This window comes from Perissodus microlepis, chromosome 7, assembly GCF_051167445.1.
Source record: "Perissodus microlepis isolate ML-2025 ecotype Zambia chromosome 7, ASM5116744v1, whole genome shotgun sequence".
Classification (NCBI taxonomy): domain Eukaryota; kingdom Metazoa; phylum Chordata; class Actinopteri; order Cichliformes; family Cichlidae; genus Perissodus; species Perissodus microlepis.
In genome coordinates this window covers 49,003,071-49,024,123 of record NC_140467.1, presented here as the reverse complement: position 1 = coordinate 49,024,123, position 21,053 = coordinate 49,003,071, and the positions used below count along the sequence as shown (strand labels likewise).

Sequence of the window (21,053 nt, the reverse complement as noted above, 5' to 3'; positions counted from 1 at the left end):
ATCCTTGAATATTCTTAAAGGGATGTTGAGCTGGTCCAGCATTCCAGGACCAGAATGAAAATCGCATTGTTTTTCCTGGATCCAAAGTTTGACTATTGGAAGAACTCTTATCTCCAGTACGCTGGCATAGACTTTCCAGCATGTGATGTTCTGAGGAGTGGCTGAGGAGTGCGATGTTCCTGAAGCTGGAATCCATCCTCTGGTTCCTTTTCTTTTCAGCTCCAAAGCGTGCTAAGCCTTAAGGAAGTCAAGGAAGATCTCATCCACCGGAGGTTACTTGCAACCATTAATCAATTTCAGACTTCTAAAATAGTCTTGTAAAAAACATAAACTAATTTAAATACTTCAAAGAATTATAAAGAACACAATACAAGCATTCCCTTCACAGAAAACCATTTTGTCCAATGAAGTACAAAGATTTCAGTGAAATGTTACTTGCAGCTTGCAGTTCCAACTCTTTAACATTTCCCTTTATAGATGGAACAGCTTTGTCTTTTAGCACGAGCCTATCTAAAGCTACAGCTTTTTCGGGAGGAGCTGTGCTGCTCTCTGGCAGGAAGCACCATGCCCTTCTGGGTTTTAAATGCACTTTAGAACAGCGCGCAGTAACACTACATATGAGCAGGCAGAGGGAGGTTTGGGGTCTTCACTCACCCCCGTTCTGTTAACCGTTGGGGCTGGGAGGAGGTGCTGGCCGTCAGATTGGGGTCTGGGATGCGGGGCCTCTCTGCTACTGCAGACAACAAGGCGGTCTGCTTTCCTCCACCCCAGAGAGAAGGATTACATCTCCTGGGTCCGGGTACAGTTTGCCCCTCTGGGGGCGAGGGTACCTGGATCTCCTCCATACCTGCTTCATGCCCTGGGGGACGGGGCTATGGCTCCCCACACTCCCTAGCAGATCGTTACATGGAGAAAACTTTTGAATACAAGCATGCTGATCCACACAGGTGTGCACACAGGTGTACACACAGGTGTTCACAGACACAAACTACACCTTTCTTGGCTGCTACCTCAAAGCACATTGTGCGCTGTCGATCTTGCGTGATGCACAATAGCATGTAATATTTAGTATCTACTGTTAGCTAGTTTATTGTGATGGTGTTGTATTTATTATGTTGCTCTTTTTTTTAATTTTTATTTCCATACAGGTGATCCAGGTGTTTCGTTTGTTTTTCTTTTTTTTCGTCCCCCCCTTTCTCACCATCTCTTCTCCCCTCTATTTTTCTTTCTCTCCCTCTCTTTATTTCATTTTTTCTCCGTGTCCTGTCCCCCAGTCCTGTCTGCCCCGTCTGTAACAACCGAAAATCAAATCAAATCAATACATAATTATAATAAAGGTCAATCATATGCACCAATATAGCAAGGCCATGATGATCCACTTGGTAAAGTAAATCCGCTTGGCATCTTTCTTGGCCTTCAGACAACAATTCTGATGGCTAAAGATCCAAACAGGACAGGCAAAAAAAAAAAAAAAGAAGGTAAATAAACAGTGAATTCCACTGAGAGCAGTTACACAACACAAAAAGTAGTGAGGAAAATAAATTTGTTTTAGAAATACTACACATAATACCAAAAATATTCATGCCAATTACTACCAAATACTGCACTTTGTCAGCTCAAGACAGATGTGAAAACTGACAGTGGACTTTCCTAATAACAATAAAAATAAAACACATCAGTTAACACATTAATTGATTGTACATTTGCAGTGACATAACAATCTGATTGTGAATTAGCAGGAGACACAACAAACAAACAAACGCTCAAAAAATAAATTAAATATCTCTTCATTTTCATTTTCTTCTTTACTAGTTTCAATGCCTATACAGACAGCAAACAAAAAAAAATTGTCTCACAATTCAAAGACATGTGGGCATGAACACAGATTAAACTAATTAGTCTCTGGATTCACATTCAGCAGCTACGCTATGGTCTGGGTCAGGCAGGCTCCTGAGAAAGGACAGGAAAGGATTGGTTTAGAGGGGGTCTTACCTTCTACTCCAGACATGATTCCAGCACTAAATTCTATCTACAGATGAACAGTTTGAAGACTGCGGGAGAGTGAAGATGTCACGTATCCTATCAGTTATAGCCAAACAAATTGCAATATTGGCTGGATGACAGAGACCAGGAAGAGGTGTGAAGTGGAATGGGTGTATGGGCACAGGCAGTCTTCCAAAACTTCATTTTGTAATTTATATTCAAAGTGTTAATATTAATTTTTAATATGAATGAATATTCATATTTTGTTAAAAGATACAAAAGCCCTTTACTGACAAAGCCCTGATTCCAAGGACCATATGACAACATACACACACACTGCAATATAAACAGGTCTGTGAGACCCAACATAGTATGCTCACACTCACACACGTGTTTGAAGCTGAAAACTCTGGAAAAATTCACAAGACCATAATGTAACACTAAGCTTTTCTTACTGTCTGTATTGTGATTAAAATGTCTCATTTAAATTTCAAACAAAAAAAAGAAAGGGAAAAAAAAAAAGCTACAGCTTCATTATGGGCTCTGTTGATGAAAGAGTTCTCTGTGAAGTGGAAGAAACAAAACTGTTGGCTTTTGGCTGTTGTTGGTCATTTCTGTAGTACTTTCTTTGAAAAAGTCAAACAAATATAGCTATCCTAAACAACCAAAACAAGTGGAAATCCTATTTGCAGTGTACTCCAGAGCACAGCAGTGGAAAATATTTTTCAAGTTTCAAGCTCTCAGACCCAAAGCTCTTTCTGTGTCTGTGTTTACCATGCAAGAAAATCCATTCCTCTCATTTGACATCAATCAAACCAAAGAGAAGGAAAAATCGAGCACTAAAAGCAGGGTAACGCCTAAGCTTTCGGCTCACATAGATTTCATGCACATATGCAGACCTCATTATTAAATCTTGTTTAATATGAGCAGCCGCTATTGTGACAGCTAATGTGACAGAAAATCAGAAAAAAATCACAGCAGGTCATACAGATTAACAAAAATATTGAAGCTGTTGGTGAAACTAGAGGACGCTTGGTATATCAACTCAAAATGGAGCTAAATTTAACTATAGATAACATGCCCAGAATGTGCTGTGTAGGTACAGACAAGTGTGAAGTCACAGTTCTATTCTCATCATTCGGAAGTGTAAAGATTTGATGGTTGGACAGTTTACTGAGGGAAATGAAAGTGTGAGTTTGTATGCGCAGAGAGTTTAGTTAATGGCAAAGTTAGGTTTGAATGAAATACTTTTCCCATATTTTTTATGACGCTATGAGTGTGTGAGTTAATGCATCTCTGACCCACTGCAACCCTTTGCTGTTAACAGCTGCAGTTTTAATGTTTGAGTAGTTTCACTTACTAAGCTACTCTATAATTCATACTGTAGCCTCCCACAACTACATGTGGAGGCACATTATGTCTTGTAGCAATCAGATCACATTTACATGCAGAGAAATATAGAGATAAACATAAACTTACAGAGCGGTTTTATGCATTGATGCGTCTTATGGTAAATCTTTCTGATGTGTAGATCTTGCAGGCAGGTGATTCATATTGCAATTTGAGGGAAGCAGCAACTTTTTGAACACTGCAGCAATCACAGGTTGGATGTTGTGATGAAGATGGCGGCAATCAAAATCAAGCTGCTTCGCAGTTCCTGCCGCACAGAGCTGATGGTGTTTACATTGCAGCAGTCTGCTGTTTTGTTTTCTTGGTGTTGCTCTATTAGATTATAATATTCTGTGTGTATGTCAGTTGTAATCATTTGTGTTGTTGATTAGCATCTCCGTTTGGAAACTGAGACTACGCGCTGATTGAGTTGTCTTGTGCCAGCCTGCAGTTTCTCTTTACTGCATTAAGACCCTCAGCTGTTTTTGTTTTTGTAAACAAGTCCCGATGATGATAATGAGAGGATTTCTTTTTAGGGTTTTTCTTTCTTCTAAATGAGTCCAGTATGTTTGTGTCAGTATAAATATATATTAGAAGTTATACTCCTGCTCTATCTTTCCTCCTGTACCTACTGGAAGAAAAGATCAGATCCCTCAATAAGAGAATTTCTATGCACTATAAATTAATAAAGTTCATTTCCTGTGCAATAATGCACTCTTAAATTAAATTAAAGTGAATTAACTTTATAATTCAGCTGTGTTCACACTGGAAGTGATTCGCTGTGACATCGCAATGAGAGACCAGACAAACTGAATGACATTTGTTGATTCAAGCTGCTATGGGCAAAATAAACACTGGACAGGAAAAAGTTTTCTTAATTTCCAGGCATGTGATTCAATAGACAACCAATGAGAGTGCAGGACACTGTTTACTGACATAAATACATTAGAGGCTTATCAAGGTAACCAAAGCCCGAAACATCCACAAGAAACCACTGCCATCACTTTGAAGCTGACGGCAGATTTTGTCCTTCATCACTTAGTTTGAAATCAAGTTAAGGAGTGGCCTCGATACAGCCACTGCAGACAGGAACAAGAGGCAGGATCAAATGTTGTTGGGGTTTTTTAAACTATGGGGTATATGAGTATTATAGCATATTATATGATGAGGCAGACAAAGAAATATGAACATATCCTGAACTCTATTCTCTGGATTCTCTGGCTGTTCAGGGTCTGCCTGTCCAGCATACTAAAAAGGCAGACTCTTAAAGTATACGTCACTCCATCCTAAAAAAGCAGCCTCGTGTCACTGCTCATGAGCTGCCTTTCCATCTTCTAGTATCATCAAAAAAAACAAACATTTTTTGATGACACTGACCCTCAGCTATATATTCACAGGCTGAAATCCTTAATCGGATCTTTTATCTAACATTAGACTTCCTGCAGTTCTACCCGGATTCATTCTTGCCCTTCACAGTAAAGCTGCAACTCTGGAGTCTGAATGACCGGAGGCTGTAAAGGTGAACGCTGGCAGGGAAGCAGCGTTGTAATCAGTCACATTGTTGTACTTATTAGGCCTGTCAACCTGGGGTAGTAGGTGTAAGCAGCCTGGTCTCCACAATGAACCTCTTCAATACTGGGCTTAAGTTATTCACTCTATTTTTATTCACTTTCCCCATTTGGCCTGCCATCTTGTACCAAGTAATCCTCATCCCACTCCACACCTCCTGCACACTGTTTTGTTGTAGTTTGTCTTCAATTATGTCCCTTTGTATCAATCTTTTATTCTCCTTCTCAGCACTAACAGACCAGCTTAAATGCCTCCCTATTGTCAGCCCTCAAACCCCTTTTCTAGCCTAAGACGGGATTTCATCTCCTTTGTTTCCCAGTGCTTGTTTAAAGCGAAGCAAAGAAAACAGCTAACCGTTTAATGAAATTGAAGGGTCCACATAAAAAAAAAAAATACAATGTTATTTAGCTGGGGGACTCTGCTTTGTCCTCTGATTGTACTCCACAGACCATGTTCTATTCTGTTAGCTCAAAACGGTCCTGCAGTGCCTCCACCGGGATCACACTCTTACAGTATCAGTAGCAATATTAAGTTGTGTATTGGCACCCATTGAAAAAAAAACATCCAAAAGAGGCAAGGTTTCATTTTGAAGAACCTGAAATAAGCTACAGTAGGTTACAACATTCTGAGTAAGCTGTATTTTGCTAGAAGGGAAGTTGCAGTGGTTCAAATTGGAGATGATTAGAGCATGAGCAAAGAGCTGTCCAGAATCCTCAGAGAGGAAAAGGCTGATTTGATGGATGTTGTGCAGTGTTAACCTGGAGTATTACGCTGTGGTTGCATTTGAGGCTGTGCGCAGACGTTGCTTGTGCTTGTCTAGAATCTCACTATGGATGTTGACAGTCTACACAGGAGTCAGTACTTGTGTAGTGTTCTCTGTGATGGTGGAAAACTGAATCTGACAAAGGACAGAACAGTGTTTTTGGCATTGGTGTGGTGGGTAAAAGCAGAGATACCCATTACAGAGATGCTGAAGTTTTAGGTAAGGGGGAAAGCAGAGAGAATGTATTTCTGCTAAGGCAAAGGTAGTATAAAAGGAAAAACAGGTATCTGTATTAGTGTGCTGTGTGTATAATTCTGTCGCTTTGACTGCATATTTACATTCATTATAAAGTTTCTGTTTTTGTGCTGCTGTTTGCTTCATCTAAAATCTGTATCCACTCTAATTTCTATGTTGTTAAGCTGGTAAGGATGGTAATTAGGTGTGTTTCACTTTTGAATACAAAATACAAATGAAAGCGATTTATTTCCTTCAAAAATATATTCAAAAACAACATCCAGTGTTAAAGCTTCCCATTCATATGCAAACTATGAAACCCACCTGCCACTGCCATTGACACAAACATCAATACAAGAGCAGTAAATTTAGATCAGAGTAATGACTATTATCATAAACTTACCATCTCCTATTACCAGTTTTATTTCACTTTTTATATAAATAAATACATTCATATAATTCATATACAAATTTTGGTATCAATCTGATACCAGGTACATATAGGGTAGGTATTGCTGATAGTAATACCGATACTTTTATCTTATACAGGCAGCTTATGTAGGGGAGAGCATTAGTGTGACTTATGACCACTAAATCACTGAGAGTTTTACTTTCCACAATACTTTGTTAAAAAAAATAAAACACTTTTTTCAGATTTTCGTGTCTTTTGAAACTGGGTTTTTGGAGACCTAGAATGTAAATGTGCCCATCTCTAAAGCTTCAGTTGCTTAAATGTGCTGTAGGCTATGAATAAAAGGACGTGACAGTCAACACAAAAAGCTTCAGATATTTTTCATAGTGCATGTTTGAGGTATACTTTTTCATTTCCAAATAAATATTTAATTTGACACAGTTCGGTGTGCTTTATACTGAACTTGGAGGATACACATAAAGTATCGATCCTACCACGCTAGTATCGATCCAATACCAGCACCACCAAATATCAATACTATTGATGATTTGATCGATCCGCTCACCTCTAAGTTCCACCCCACACTTTGGGAAGCACTGCTCTACAAAGTAGGTCATTCATGTTTTCCTCCGGTCAGTTTGCATAACTACATTTAGCAGCATTATTTAGTGTCTGTGCTTTGTGTTTACTGTTATTTATCACTCGCTAAAATGCTAACATGTTAAGCTGCTGTGGTCAAACTGCTTAACATCTAAATAACAGCCTCGCCTCTGAGAGCACGGGAACTTATTGGCAATAGCATTGAGCTCAAAGCACTGCTTTAATTACAGCCTCACACAGCTGTTACAGCAGTAGCTTCTAAAGCTGCATCCACACTGGAAGTGATGTGGCCATCAGAGACCATAATATACCAATAACATTTGGCGACTTCAAGCGACTGCAGGCAAAATAACTGCTGGCGACATGAAGTGGGTAAGCCAGACAAATTTCAAATTCAGCTTCTAGGCAACCAACTGAAGCGACTACCAGTGTCAGTGCAGGAAACCGCTGATTGACATATCAGGGAACCGGAGACTGAAATGTCCACAAGCGACTAGTAGTCAGTTTCAAAATGGTGCACGCTGAGCAAATCGCTTCCAGTGTGGACACAGCTTTAATATGCTTATTTTCAGAGTGAGCTACACAGCACAGATGGATAAAAATCAGTTTATAGAATGTAACAATAATATGTGTAAGATAATATTTTAAATAATGAAGGCCGCTTTTTTGCTGCCTGTAAACTGCCACTATATTAACTTTTCTTAAAACTTGTGCTTTTAATTTGAAATGTATCCTGTAGTGAGCCCCTTCAACTCATCATAAAAGACTGAGATCTACATGATGGCGCATTGGTGTGGTAGTTAGCACCACATGGTCCAGGGTTTGAATCCACTAAAGCTTGAATTCATCTCCCCACATCTTCATCAGCTCTCTCTGGATATTTCTGCTTCCTCCCCGAAGGTTTTGCAGAGCTGATTAATTGGTGACTCTAAATCGTCCATAGATGTGAATTGTGTGTTTATATGTGTTAGTCCTGTTACAGATTGGGAACCTGTCCATTGGTACACTGCCTCTCACTCCATGACAACTGGGAGCAGCTCTTTGACTCTGAACCTTCACCCTGAATGGGATAAGTGGAAGAAAATGGATTGGTGCATGAATACCAAGTCCAATTCTGCCCTCCCTTTAGCTCTTTGTTTGGTTCACTTTAAATTCATAGGAGGGGGGGAATCGTTTTTAGCTAAAACTGAAACACTCAGTACTTTTTGATCAAAAATAATAATCAGAATTAAAGTTACAGTTTCTACTAATCGTGATGCTCCAGTTTTTATTCTTTCTTGACTTCTTTTTGACTCACAGTGCCTCTTACATGATAAACTTGCAAACAAGTTGACAGTGATCTACAATATTGGTACATCTAAGATCTGTTTGCTTTGAAAGGGAGCTCTTATCTGTACTCTGGTTCTTGTGTGTAATCTTATTATGGAACAGTGGCTTAGGTTTACCCTTGTTTTTTAAGCTGAGAAGAGCATGTCTTCTTTGCCCAGTCCATCAAAAAAGGATTCAGCCCTTCGTCTGGCACACTTCTTGTGACTCTCTGTCCAATTCTTCCCTGCCTATCACTGGTGTCTGTGCACCAGTAATGACTCTTCTCTTACCACCAAAAGCCCTGGCTAAAGGGACTTGTTGATCCTCTCTCTGAAATGCAGTGGAGCTTGGGGAAAGAGCCAGTGATTAAATGTTCTTCTCCACAGTTCTCCACAGAACTTATTACTCTTGTCAGGTACATGCTTAGATGCACTTCGCTGCACTTCGCTGTATCATTCCCTCTATTTCTCTTCGCACATACATACACAAATAGTTTATCATTTTATTTTTTTATGTGCAACAATTAGATGCAATACAAGCATTAAAAATAATTGAGCTCAGAAAGTGGAAATATGTGCTTCTAAGTGTTTTTGCCAAAGCTCGGCGAAAGCATAAATAAACATGAGCATAAACACACGCACCAAATCTCTCCTGACTGACAGCATCTGCATTCAGAAATGATAAATATCTTAACCTGTTAAGTGGCTTTGTGTTCCCACTTGATAGCAGAGATCATTTCGGAATCAGATGAAGAAGAAATATATGGAAGCTCAGGGATTCAAGCGGAGGGGATTGATGAGAGGAGGGGGGTGAATGGCTTATATGAGGTAGCTTTCACTCTTCTCTCTGATGTTCCCTCTGTTCACTTTTTGTTCCTTTGAAATTAGTAGGCGGAGAGGTTTTATGGGCTTGCCTGTAGCGCTTTGTGTACATCTTCACCATGTAAGCTTAATATTCATGTGATAAGATGCCAAGCCCTTGCAATTCATAACATAAAGTATCAGCTCTTCCCCATTTTAAATGCTTAAAGTAGTCTTTCAACAAACTACATAGATGAATGCTTGTGAAAAGTAGTTTTGGCTTATTTATGATACAATGACCCTCTTCAGTCCTGTTTGAGAAACTTCATATAGACTGTATATAAAAGATGGGCTTATATGTGATTTCCACTGGGGCCAGCTGCATCATATTTCAATGCTTGTAAATCCATGGCTCTCTCTGCCTCACAGCACCAACCGTATAGTTTGGAAAGGCATATGGGTCAGGAAATTTTCAAAATAAAAGACCTTGTGTAAACTAAATGCTGTGTTTCTGAAATGTTTCTGGTGTGCAGAAGGCGTAGAAGAAATATTAAAGAACAAATCTGCATCACAGACCCACACTGAGTATATACACGGTGTTAGCCTCCAGGCATTCTTTCTAATGGCAACAAGGGGATCGCTGTTGTTAGAGTTGAGTGCCCTCAGTGGCCTAAATGCTCAAATCAGAACTGCAAGTCCACAAACCAATTTGCAACTAAATGATGGCTACATCCATTTTTTATAGTCTATAACATCACTCTCGCTCGCTTCCAAAATAAATAAATATTTTATTTTATTCCATTAGAAGCATATATTGTAAATATGTTTGAGTGTTTGCAGAACATAGCTTGGTCTGAAACCATCATTTACTCCAAGTAACTTGGGTTTAATATGCCAGTTTTTGGGTCATGTATTTGTATTCCTAGTAATTAAAATGAACCTCATAGTTAGTTACTTTAATTAGACAATGACAGATTGGCACAATGGATAGCTCATAACATGTTCCCACATGTATGCCTGTATCTTTTGGTATCTACATTGCAGTCATGTACTTCATCATTCCTCTGTTTTTTATACACTGCTTGTGTCTTGCTATCTTGCTCACCTTGTATCTCTATCTGTCCTCTCTAAGGGTACTTGTGTGTGCTCGTGTGTGTGCCCACTATTCTTTTGGGCTTTTCTCTCCTGATGATCTCCTCTCATCCTCCGTAGAGCAGCCTTAATTACAGTGTGGCTCTTCGCGCTCTGCTTGGTGCTGATTAAAAAGGACACTGACGCTCCATGGGGAAAGCATGACTGGGAGTTTGTTCACTTTCATGCACACTCTGCTTATCGCTGTCTGACCAGCTCCATTACCATGGCTTTGAGGCCCAGTTTGTAATTGCCTCTCTTTATTACTGTGCCTACATGTCAGGCCAGGGAACAAGGACCCGCCGCATCCGGCGAGAGTGTGTGGCAAGCCAGGAATGCACGCACGCACACACATACACACGCATAAACATGCACAGTGTGAATCTGAATGCTACAACCCAGGCCAGGCAGAAAACAAAGCATTTTCAAAGTGAGCTAGTGTCATGCTGAGAACAATTGACCTAATAAAATAGAGGCCCTCAAACACTTGCACATAAAAGGCCTGACTTAGCCTGATATGGTTAACAAACCAAAGGTTTCGCAACTCATTCTTTTAAGGTTGTTGTCTGTGATGACAAGGTTTTGATTTCATAATGTATTACCAATTTCAAAAAAAAAAGACAGAAAGGGGCACAACCATCGTGTTTATTCTTTTTTAAATAAGCGTGAACAATGACACTAGCTTTGAAAAGGCATGGCGCTGTTTTTAACATTGAACACATACTGTAAAAGATAAAAGCCATCCACTAGTTTGTTCACTCCAATTATGAAACCTGTATTTTAGCTTTATTGCAATTGCTTTTTCATTTATTTAATTATTTATTGAGTATTGTGCAAAGGTCTTGAATCAGTCCCCATTGCTTTATATTTAGCTAACAAGGGAAACAATTTTCAACTAAGTAATGACCTGGCAAAAAACCTGAGAGATGCACCTGGTCCTTCAGATGATTCATCTACTGTTTGTGAAGCTTCATCCCAAATGCTCTCAGTGGAAGAGTCGCTAGAAAGAAATCATAAGGCCTTAGGGCTATTATTATGATCATTATTGTTGAATTTTGATTATTATTTTTAGTTTCCCAAAACACCAAAACCCACAAAATGCTCAGAATTACAATTAAATAAACAAACATAAAATAAACAATATTAAATTCAGTGTGTCGGCTTTTATTTTAAATATGTTTCAGTATTCCAAATATTAACTTACAAGCTTATTAGAATTGCACAAACTCTGTTTTTGCTTTAAACACAGTATTTCCATGTATGTTTCCACATATTTAAAAAAAAAATGAACTATTTATTTGTCTGTTTAATTTTTGGAGCTGGAAATGACCATATTAGGACATGGTTAAAGCTAAGTTTTCACTTCATGCTAGCAAGCTTGTCTGGCCACAGACTGCATATTTGTTCATTTGTCCATTTGAGGAACTACACTTCTTGGCACTTCAATGTGTACTATATTCTTTAGTCCTAGGTTGGTACACAAATTAAAGCTGAGGCTAATACAAAGGTGATATTTTCAGAATAAGTTAAAGTGTTGGACAAGTTAAACTTTTTGGGGTTGGTGATGGTGCTGGATGAATTAAGCAATCCCCATATTCTAAAACAAGTATCTAATAGTTTTAAAGCTAATATCAGTTTTGGACATTCAAATTAAATTTTAAAGCAATAGCCAGCAAATACTAGGTGTAATTCTTGCTATTTCTTCGTTGGTATTTTCTGTACTATAAAAATGTTTAGTGGATTAAATTCCATGTATTGGGACGGCGTTTGTAACCGCAGACTCGATAGCTTGACTAATGGAGCATATTTTTATTAATGGGAAACACCATTTGGTAATGATGCAGTGCTGATCTCATATATTAGAAAATGTTACCTGTAAGTCATTCCTTAATGGAGAGTATATGAATATATCACTTAATTCGGCTGTTCCTTACCTTTGGGACCTTGATACAACAGCGGGTGAAAAATTTTCAACACAACAACACGGCGCAGAGCTGACACAGCACCTGTCATCAAGATGGAAAGTACGCATGATGCCAGAAGTAAAACAGGCAGATGTCAGCTGTGCTGACTGCCTTAGCAGAACATCCTCCAACAGATGGCAAATCTCTGTGATGAAGACCCTGAATATATGTTGAAGTCAGCATATTTACATTCGGTTGTTTTCTTTTTTGAATTGTTTTCTGTGTTTCATACCAACTTTTAGGGGCGCATTATGGGAAACATGGGGAACAAAGTTAAATGTGGAAAATGAGCTAAAAGTATTAAGATTTAAGTTGTAATATTTTTTAAAGATTACAAGTTGAAATATGAAGAACAAAGCTGACAATCCAAGTCAAAGTGTAACCACTACTGCATGGCTATCTTGACAAAGTGCCTCGGGCTCATGAATTAGTGAAATCACATTTCAAAACTGGTTTAAATCATTTCTCTTTTGGCACATAAACAGTGTGAAAACAAGTGTAAGAAACCTGAAGTGCTTGTGCAAAAAAACAGCATGTCTGGAGAAAGAAGAAAGAGTTGGTTGCCATGATGTAAACTGACATAGACGGTCAAGACATATGCAAGGATCATATGATCTATCACAAGAGGCAATAAGACAGTTGATCGAATTGTTTAGATTAATCATATTTTGTATTTGTAGGACACAAATCTCTTTTTACTTGTAACATATGTCTCTGTGTATATATGTCTGGGTGAGCCAGTATGATTGAATGAACGAACATTGTCAGCAAATCTTAACATCTATATGTTTTTAGAAATCATTCATTATAAATCCCAATTCTTTGGATTTTCATATATAATAGGTTAATATTATCTTCCCCCTAAAAATGCCATGCAATGTTCTCCATTTGCATGTGTTTCATGTGTCACGCTGACCCAACAGTCTTTAAAATTTGTTCGACAGGTCACTACATTCGAAATTAAAATTTTGATAAAGCCCTGCAGGCCTTTTAGCAAATATTAAATAAATGACACATTTGCTGTTTTCCTTTTTGACAGGCTTGATGAAAACGAGAAGAGATTTAAACCTGCGCTTTCTGCCTTTGACTTCCAACTCCTCCTTTACAACCTGACGGCTCTCAAGATCAGCAATGCTGGGGGACACAACTGTAAGTGTTGGTTTGTGTTTATGAACTTGTCCCAACAAGTATATCCAATGCATTTTTACATGACTTACACTGGAGCCTTAAATGGGTGGTCATGTGTATGTGCTGTAGGAGCAAATGAAATCTATCAAATCTATTTTTCTGAAAGCACTATTTACAAATAATGCCAACATTTAGAGGCCTACAAAATTACTAAAATCATTGTTTTTTTATGACCGTTTTCTTTAACCGGACAGGAACACATTATTCAAGCTGCAGCAGAACTTGCTAGTAAATCGGTGTTGGTGTTTGTGCTCGAGGAATCGTTCAACTGTCCCCTATCTGGCTCTGCAACAGAACGGGACATTTATTCCCAGATGTTTGCGATGAGTTCTTGAAATTTGATAGTTTGTATTGTAATGAACCAGCGGGATCTGAGAGGCATTACGGTGGATTAAAGCGTGGAGGAGACAGAACAGCTGGACAAAATCACCAGCTTCCTCACACTTACTTACACCATTTTAATTAGCTGCTTGGTGCAGGCGTCACCACACAGACTCTTATGTAGTTCCACATGCATGGCGTTTAGGCACAAAAAATAAAAAAATCCCACACACACAGGCACACTCATGCATATTCCATCAAACTGTTTTCTGTACCCACCCACCTACCTACCCACATGAACGTGGTATCAAAGTCAAGCACACAGTTTACACTGCATCTTTTGCACATTATGGGGGAGAAACTGTTAATGACTTGTGTTAGGTCTCAAACTCATTCTCAAACAGTGTTAGAAGTGCTTTATCGCTGCAGGCGGTGCAACAAACTTTAATATCCAAACCCCATAAAGCTGTCCTCTCATCATTCTCAGCGCTGCCTCTCACATTTTCCTTCATTCTTTAAAATTCTCCCTGCACCACAGAGAGTCTCTTATTAACAGAACTGTTTTACTTAAGTGACAGTATTGTCTTGTTTGATTGTCTTGTTAAGGCAAGGCTGTGATGACAGTTGCAGTAAAGAGCTTTTATTTTCCCCACCACAAAAAAAAATTAGGTTTGAAAAGCGAGTGTGGCCGTATTGAAAGTTTATTGGAAATCAGTGGCTTAATGGTTAAATGTACAGGCGCCTAAGGAGACCTAAATTGTCAGGGTCTGCCAGGCTGCAGTAAAGTCATTCGTTGCAAGTAAAATCTCGACTGCTCTGACAAGGTTTCCTGCAGAAAAAGGATTGATGGAGAGAACTTGCACAGCACGACTTAAAATGGAAGGCTTTTAATTAACCGAAATATAGGCTTCAGTATCTGAAAACTGTTTTAATTGCACATTTCCACCCGTTGAACGAGCTAATAGAATTCAGGAGCTACTGGAGAGTAAAGGGTAGAGGCTAAGGCAAGTCGCGGAAAGGGAAGAGGACTGGCTTGCCTACTGATTATCCCTCAGAGGTGTAAATGAACCGTCTTTCATCACCGCTCAAGGAATCTCTGAATCATGGCTTGTTAGATGTCAAGGTCCATCCTCTCCTCTGGTTCTTCCACTGTCTCGCCCCTCGCCGTTTCTGCCACTCAGGTCATTATGCAGTCGCTCATCCACACTTGGTTTATTCCTTATCTGACAACTGCTACATAGTCATACGTGCATAGAATCTGTCCGTCTGTCGTCTGTCTGGCTATTGAAAACGGACACGGTAATGTACACCAAAAGTAATTTTGTGTTCTGCGGCTGTGGCTCAGGCAGTAAAGGGTGAGAGGGATACAGTTCAGCATGGCCTGCCCCCATCACTATTCATGAGAGGAGAGCCGGATCTTGAAAACCCCACAGGAACTGCACATTTGACATACCTCCACAGAGTCTCCTGTCTGTTTTTTTTCTTGTCTTACTCTGCTGCAGTGATTTATTCATTTGCTATATCAAAGAGTCCCTGGATCACAAGTGTACGTGTGTGGGCACGTGCAGGCACATGTGTGTAAGCAAGCATGAAGTGCGGCATTTATGGCCGTGTGGGTGGATGAATCGGTTATTGTGTTAGTGTGTATGTGTGGGTGCATGTGTGTATCTGACTGTAAAATGTAAACACAGGCCAAAACCTATAATGAGACAGGGAGAGAGGGACGGCACTGCAACAAATGCTAATAACCTACTGCTTAACAAGATGCAGAGACCTCCCACTATCAAAACCACCACACACACACAAACATACTTGCACCTGTCGCTTATTCCAGAGAAAGATTTGTATTAACATCTTTGACATTCCTCCTTTTCCTTCCTTGCCAGACACATCACAGCTCGCAGGAGTAACCATGACCTCAGCAGTCGTCTCCGCTGACCCAGCCTTTCCTCCTGCTCTGTGGGTGGAATCCTGTTCCTGTCCCCCGGGCTTTGCAGGCCAGTTTTGTGAACAGTGTGCCCCCGGATTTACCCGGGAAGAGCCTGCTAGAGGGCCTCTCTCGGCATGCGTTCCATGCAACTGCCACCAGCATGGAACGTGCCATCCAGAGACAGGTAATAAGTGAAACATTGACATTGTGTTGTACACAGCTGTGTTCATGTGATAAATTAGAAAAATGTCAGGAATTCATAATGAATTTGGTGCCACTTCACTGACAGCCAGTCAGCAGTATTTCTGTTTCAGCAACTCCAGCTGAAGTAGGGGAAAAAAAGCATGAAAATGTTGAATTCATAAATCAAGTGCATTTCATTTTTAAAGGTGCACTTCACTAGTTTCACAGTCAACGTACTACTTAGAGTGTGCTACAGTCTGTCAAAACAGCTTTTTTTAATCTCTCTGTGTCTGTGGGGGGCCTTGGTTGTATACGAGAAAACATCGTGAGTATCGGTCAGAAATGTAAACTAAAGTTTGGAGAGTATAAATATAAAAAAGAAAACACATATGGCAAACTTCACATGGAATTCAGAAGTCAAGAGAGGTCTAAATAATAAAGAATAATCCTTTTTAATAGAGGTGGATTTCTGTAAATAGCCTATAGCTCGCTATCTATTCGTCCATCTGTCCATTGTCACAGAGTCCATTTACTGGAGGTCTGTGGTGAATCTATGTAGAGCCAATGCGGGCTATGCCAATGGCAGCAGGCAGGGAGGTAATGGCGTCCGGTTTAGAAGTGCACAAAAGAGTCCACGCACATCTTCCTCATCCTAGGGGGCAGATGTAGAGCTGAAAATATGCAATAAAGAAGAAGAAGTAATGGTTCGCATAATGCAGTATTCCAGATTCCTTATTTATTGTATCTGGTAATGTTTGTGAATCCAATATCTCAAGAATGAAGAGACATAGGAATTTCAAATTGATACCACAAGTGTCTCTACTAAAAATCCCGGGCGAGGTCAAATCTCAGTGACCTCGATCTCAAGGTTCAGGTCAAAGGCCAGGCTTTCTGAAAATCTTGTGAATGCAATAAGTTGAGAACAAGGCAACGTAGGATTTTGAAATTGATATCATAGATGCATCTACTAGGAGGCTCCACTAGCTGCATCTAGTATTTTTGCAATTGATTTCACCCAGCCAGCAACCCTTCCACATTTTTTCCAAATCATCAGCAGTAGCAAGGGGGTCACCGACTGGTCTCTAAGCCTGTGAGATTGGGGCCTTATCCAGCTTAGAGTTGCCAGGGGGGTCTGGATTCTTTCCCAGCATACAGTGGAGAAATGTTGAGTACACCATGCTAGTCCATCACAGGGATAATGGAGAAACACACACATCCACACCTACAGCCAATTGTGAATCACTAATTAACCAAAAATACTGTATTTGGGCTGTGAGAGGAAACAAGATGAGCCTGGAAAAACCTAGAAGTGTGTTTCTCATTTTATTTTGTCCTAATTCTTGTCCTCCTTTTTTTTGTCCTCTTGCTGAATGCCCACTGTACCAGAATATATTCTGGTACAGTGGGCATTATAACTGACTGCTAATTGAATACTGTTTAGACGCTGATTTCAGGAGCACAACGTTTTACATTGTCAGGCAAAAGAGCACTCACATTTGCATGTAAATTTGCAGGGATAGTAATGTAATTGAGAATGGAAAACAATAACACAGCACTGGATAGGAAAGAAAAAATACATGTAAACTACTGATGCTAAATGCTTTCTATTGCAGTGTAACAGGAGACAAAACAGTAAACAAATCAAAATACATCTTCCTATTTTTTGTTGTCTCCCCCTTCATATACTGTAATATCACACATTATTACTCCTGTTTCTTCTCCAAGGGCACGTTTTAGCTTCAATGTTTTTCTCAGAAATGATTGTAACTCTGTGTCTCTCAAGTGTCATAAAATTGTAAAAAATAAATAAATAAATACTCATGACTTAAACCTGTAAAGTAACAACCGCGGCAATCTCCTAGCAACCAAAGTAACCGCAAGGTGTTTTTTGGTGCACCACCGTATATCTCTTTGTGTCCAATTTAAGCTAGTGATAGCAAGCAAGCTACCAGAACCGTTAATTAACTAGTCCGGGACTACACATCTTGCCAGCAATTTGCCAGCAATTTGCCAGCAATTTGCCAGCAATTTGCCAGCAATCCCAGAAACTTCCAGCAACCACTCAAAATCAGTTAAAGAATACTAAGTTTACCAAACATCCAGTCATCAACAGTCTCTATGTAGTGTGACTTGAAGGAGCGAAGCTAGCTGGGCAATATATGCCTTCCTTGAAGTTTTGCGTTTCACCTGAAAACAAATTTACCGGTTGATCACATCAGCCACTCCATAACAATGCAATTTATGAAATGTCGGCTTTTCTGTACTATTCTACATTTGATGACCTGCACGTTGAAAAAAATAACTTTGGAGAGTTAAACTACTCGTCTTATAGAAAAACAGTAAAATGCATTTTGCTGACAAAAACAAATCCAACTGACATTTGTCGTAATTCCCAGCAGCTGTGTCTTGCTCTTTCTGATAGATAAGAGTATGAACTGTGTGTGAATAATTTCACATATTGTTTTGACAGCTTCAAAAGTGTCAATTCAGAATCAAGACAAAAAAAGTAGAAAAGTGTAAATTTCATTGTGTCATATTCGAGTACAGTTTTACCTTTAGTCTCATGTAGAAGTGCTCAATAATGCCACTATTAGTTTCTATTAGTGTTTATTGTTTATAGAGTCTCTTTTTCAATGTCGGAGGCATTACTAAAAAAAAAAAGTTTTGCACATTACTCATTACTTTCCTTAAAAGTGATGTAGTACATTACTTAATTACTTGCCAGATAAAGTAATCAGTTACGCTGTTTGCTACATTAGTTACGCATTACCAAGCCACTTAACAGTATAAACCTGAGGCTACAGTCCCACACACTGACACAAATCCCTGTCCTGATGACGACAAATAGGATCTTTCTTTTAGTGTTTACACATGAACACAAAACCAAGAACACAAAGAGTTAAAAGCCAGCTCAAAGAGACTTCAAAGCAGTCACCACAGGGATTGTGCAGATGCTTGCAAAGAGTCAAAGTTGTGCTGTTTCTGTCCAGGACATACCATTTCACTCCTTGATCCAAATATCAATGATATGGATGCCAATGCTGGCATTACTATTGGATCGATACTAGCATCAAAAGGTTAATACTGTGTTTCTATCCCATGCTGTATGCAGCCCTCTGAATGGTGTTAAATAAATGTTTTTGGAAATGAAAAAATACACCACAAATATGCATGATGAAAGATGTCTAAACTTTTTTGTGTCCTATAACACATTTAAACAACAAAAGTGCTTTAGAGACATTCCAGGTTCTACAAAAAACATTTTCCAAATATATGAAAAACTGAAATGTGTGTTTTGCTGCGTTAGTTATTGTGGAAAGTAAAAATCACAGCAATTTAGCTGCAATTTAAAATGTGTTCAGAATATCAAAATTGATGATGATTCATCTCACAAATCATGACACACTGCTCTTAGGTTAGGTTAAAGTATCAGTATTGGTATCCGGAGTACTGACCCTATATTTACTTTGTATCAGATTGATACCAATATTTACAGTACCACACTAACTCTTGTCTTTTTTTGCAATAAAAATAAAAATAATCTCCACAGTTAAAGACATAGATCATTATTTTCTTCCTTCCTACACACAAACTGAAATCAGCTGATTAGACCGCAAAGGCACAGGATGAAAAAAAGCATGGTTGTTTTTTTTTTTATTTGATTAGATGTTTTTGCTTTTTCTTTTGTTTTATTTATTTGTTTATTTGCTCAATCTTCCTCAGATAATTGAAGGAGTTTTGTAACGCAAGTAACATCATAATTCTAACTATAATGTCATTACTGTATTTAGCCCAGTAATGCGTTACATTACTGTGTTACTGAAAAATGTAATGGGATTTAAAATTAACTTCCTAAGACCCAAACTCTTTCATGGCGTGCATTTTTAAATTTCCCTTTGCTATTTGGGCTTATTGTGACCTGATGAATCTAAAAACAAAGAATTTTCTTTTTACCTGATATAGTTTCTAAGAGGAGGATATCAGGCCCTTGTAGAGCAAAATTTAGTATTGTGTTCCAACCCCAAAATGATGTCCAGTACAATCAACAGTAGTAAATACACACAGAACAGGCAAGTATGCAAATCTACTACAAGTGATAAAAAAAAAGTAGTACAGGTAGTAAAAAAGCAAAAACCACCAAAATTCTTGAAGTTCTTTGTCAATAAAGCCCAAAACATGAGTTAAAGGCATAGTCTTGGGTGAAAAAACAGGAGTAATATTCATGAAAAACATTTGTAGCCTGAAGTCACTGCCTCCAGGTTACCTAAAAACACCTTAAATACATTTAGCGAGACCAGCTCTTAAAGTTTTAAGAGATGTTGCATCTGATTCCACGAGGAGGGAGCTGCAATGCCCTTTTTCCAAATGAATTTGGGAAAAGGGCATTTCAATATAATGCCATTCAATAAAATACAGATCCAAGTCTCTAGTTCTAAAATAAAGTCTGAAGTATTCAGCCAGTGTTACATGACACGAGGGATCATCACGGGTTCTTGAGACAATATTTTCTATCACTGGGCCCGTGAGAGAGGGGAAGAACAGAAAGATGGAGGCTCTTTGACTGAAACATTTCTTTTTTTTATTTTTTTTTTTTAGTCTTTCTAGAACTGACATTCAGTCATCATCACTTCAAGGGAATGTAGCTCAGCCATCCCTCAGGAGCATTGGCAAGCTATCACTCAAAACTTAAAAACTGGGTGGCTCTACTAATACAGCAGTATCCTCATTTCAACTAATCTTTATAATAACAGCTAATCTAAGAGTCTGTATTTAAAGTACCAGACTTTTTTTCTTGTGGGCGACAATAACAGCAGTCGGAGCACGCTTTCACATTCGCATCCCAAATGTAACGTTCCATAAATGACAGAAGTAAAACGGCAGCTGTTGGGTGTGTAAACAAGTCAACCTGTGTGCGCTTATTTAGATATGCTTACGTGTCTGTCAGCGTGCGCTCTTTATTTTCCTCCCTGAGCCTTTTCCACGCTATCTCGTTCGCACAGCTTTTAAACGACTCCATCTCACCAAGAGCAGACAACTATCCCATCCAAGGTCCCACCCTCCATCCTTTATCTTCCCTCAATCTCTCTCTTCCTCTCCTTACCCGTCTTCTTTCCTACCCTACAACTTGAAGTCTCAGAGATATGACCTAGTTAAGAGATGCCTGGAGCTTTGGCTGAGAGTGCGCATTATGTTTGTGTGTGTGAGTGTGTGTGGGTTATATCACTGACTCTGTGTGCATGTGTCTGAGGTCCGGAAGCAAGTCTAGTATCACTGCCTG

General features: G+C 39.1%; 1 protein-coding gene across 1 annotated transcript in view; it reads left to right on the top strand.

Annotated features, from left to right (window-relative positions):
• Positions 1 to 21,053, top strand: part of lamc3 (laminin, gamma 3) — a 138,857-nt gene that overhangs the window by 79,796 nt on the left and 38,008 nt on the right. The window contains exons 11-12 of the mRNA XM_084935632.1: positions 13,193 to 13,302; positions 15,549 to 15,776. Of these exons, the coding sequence (XP_084791758.1) occupies positions 13,193 to 13,302; positions 15,549 to 15,776 (338 nt within the window). The remainder of the gene's footprint in view (positions 1 to 13,192; positions 13,303 to 15,548; positions 15,777 to 21,053) is intronic.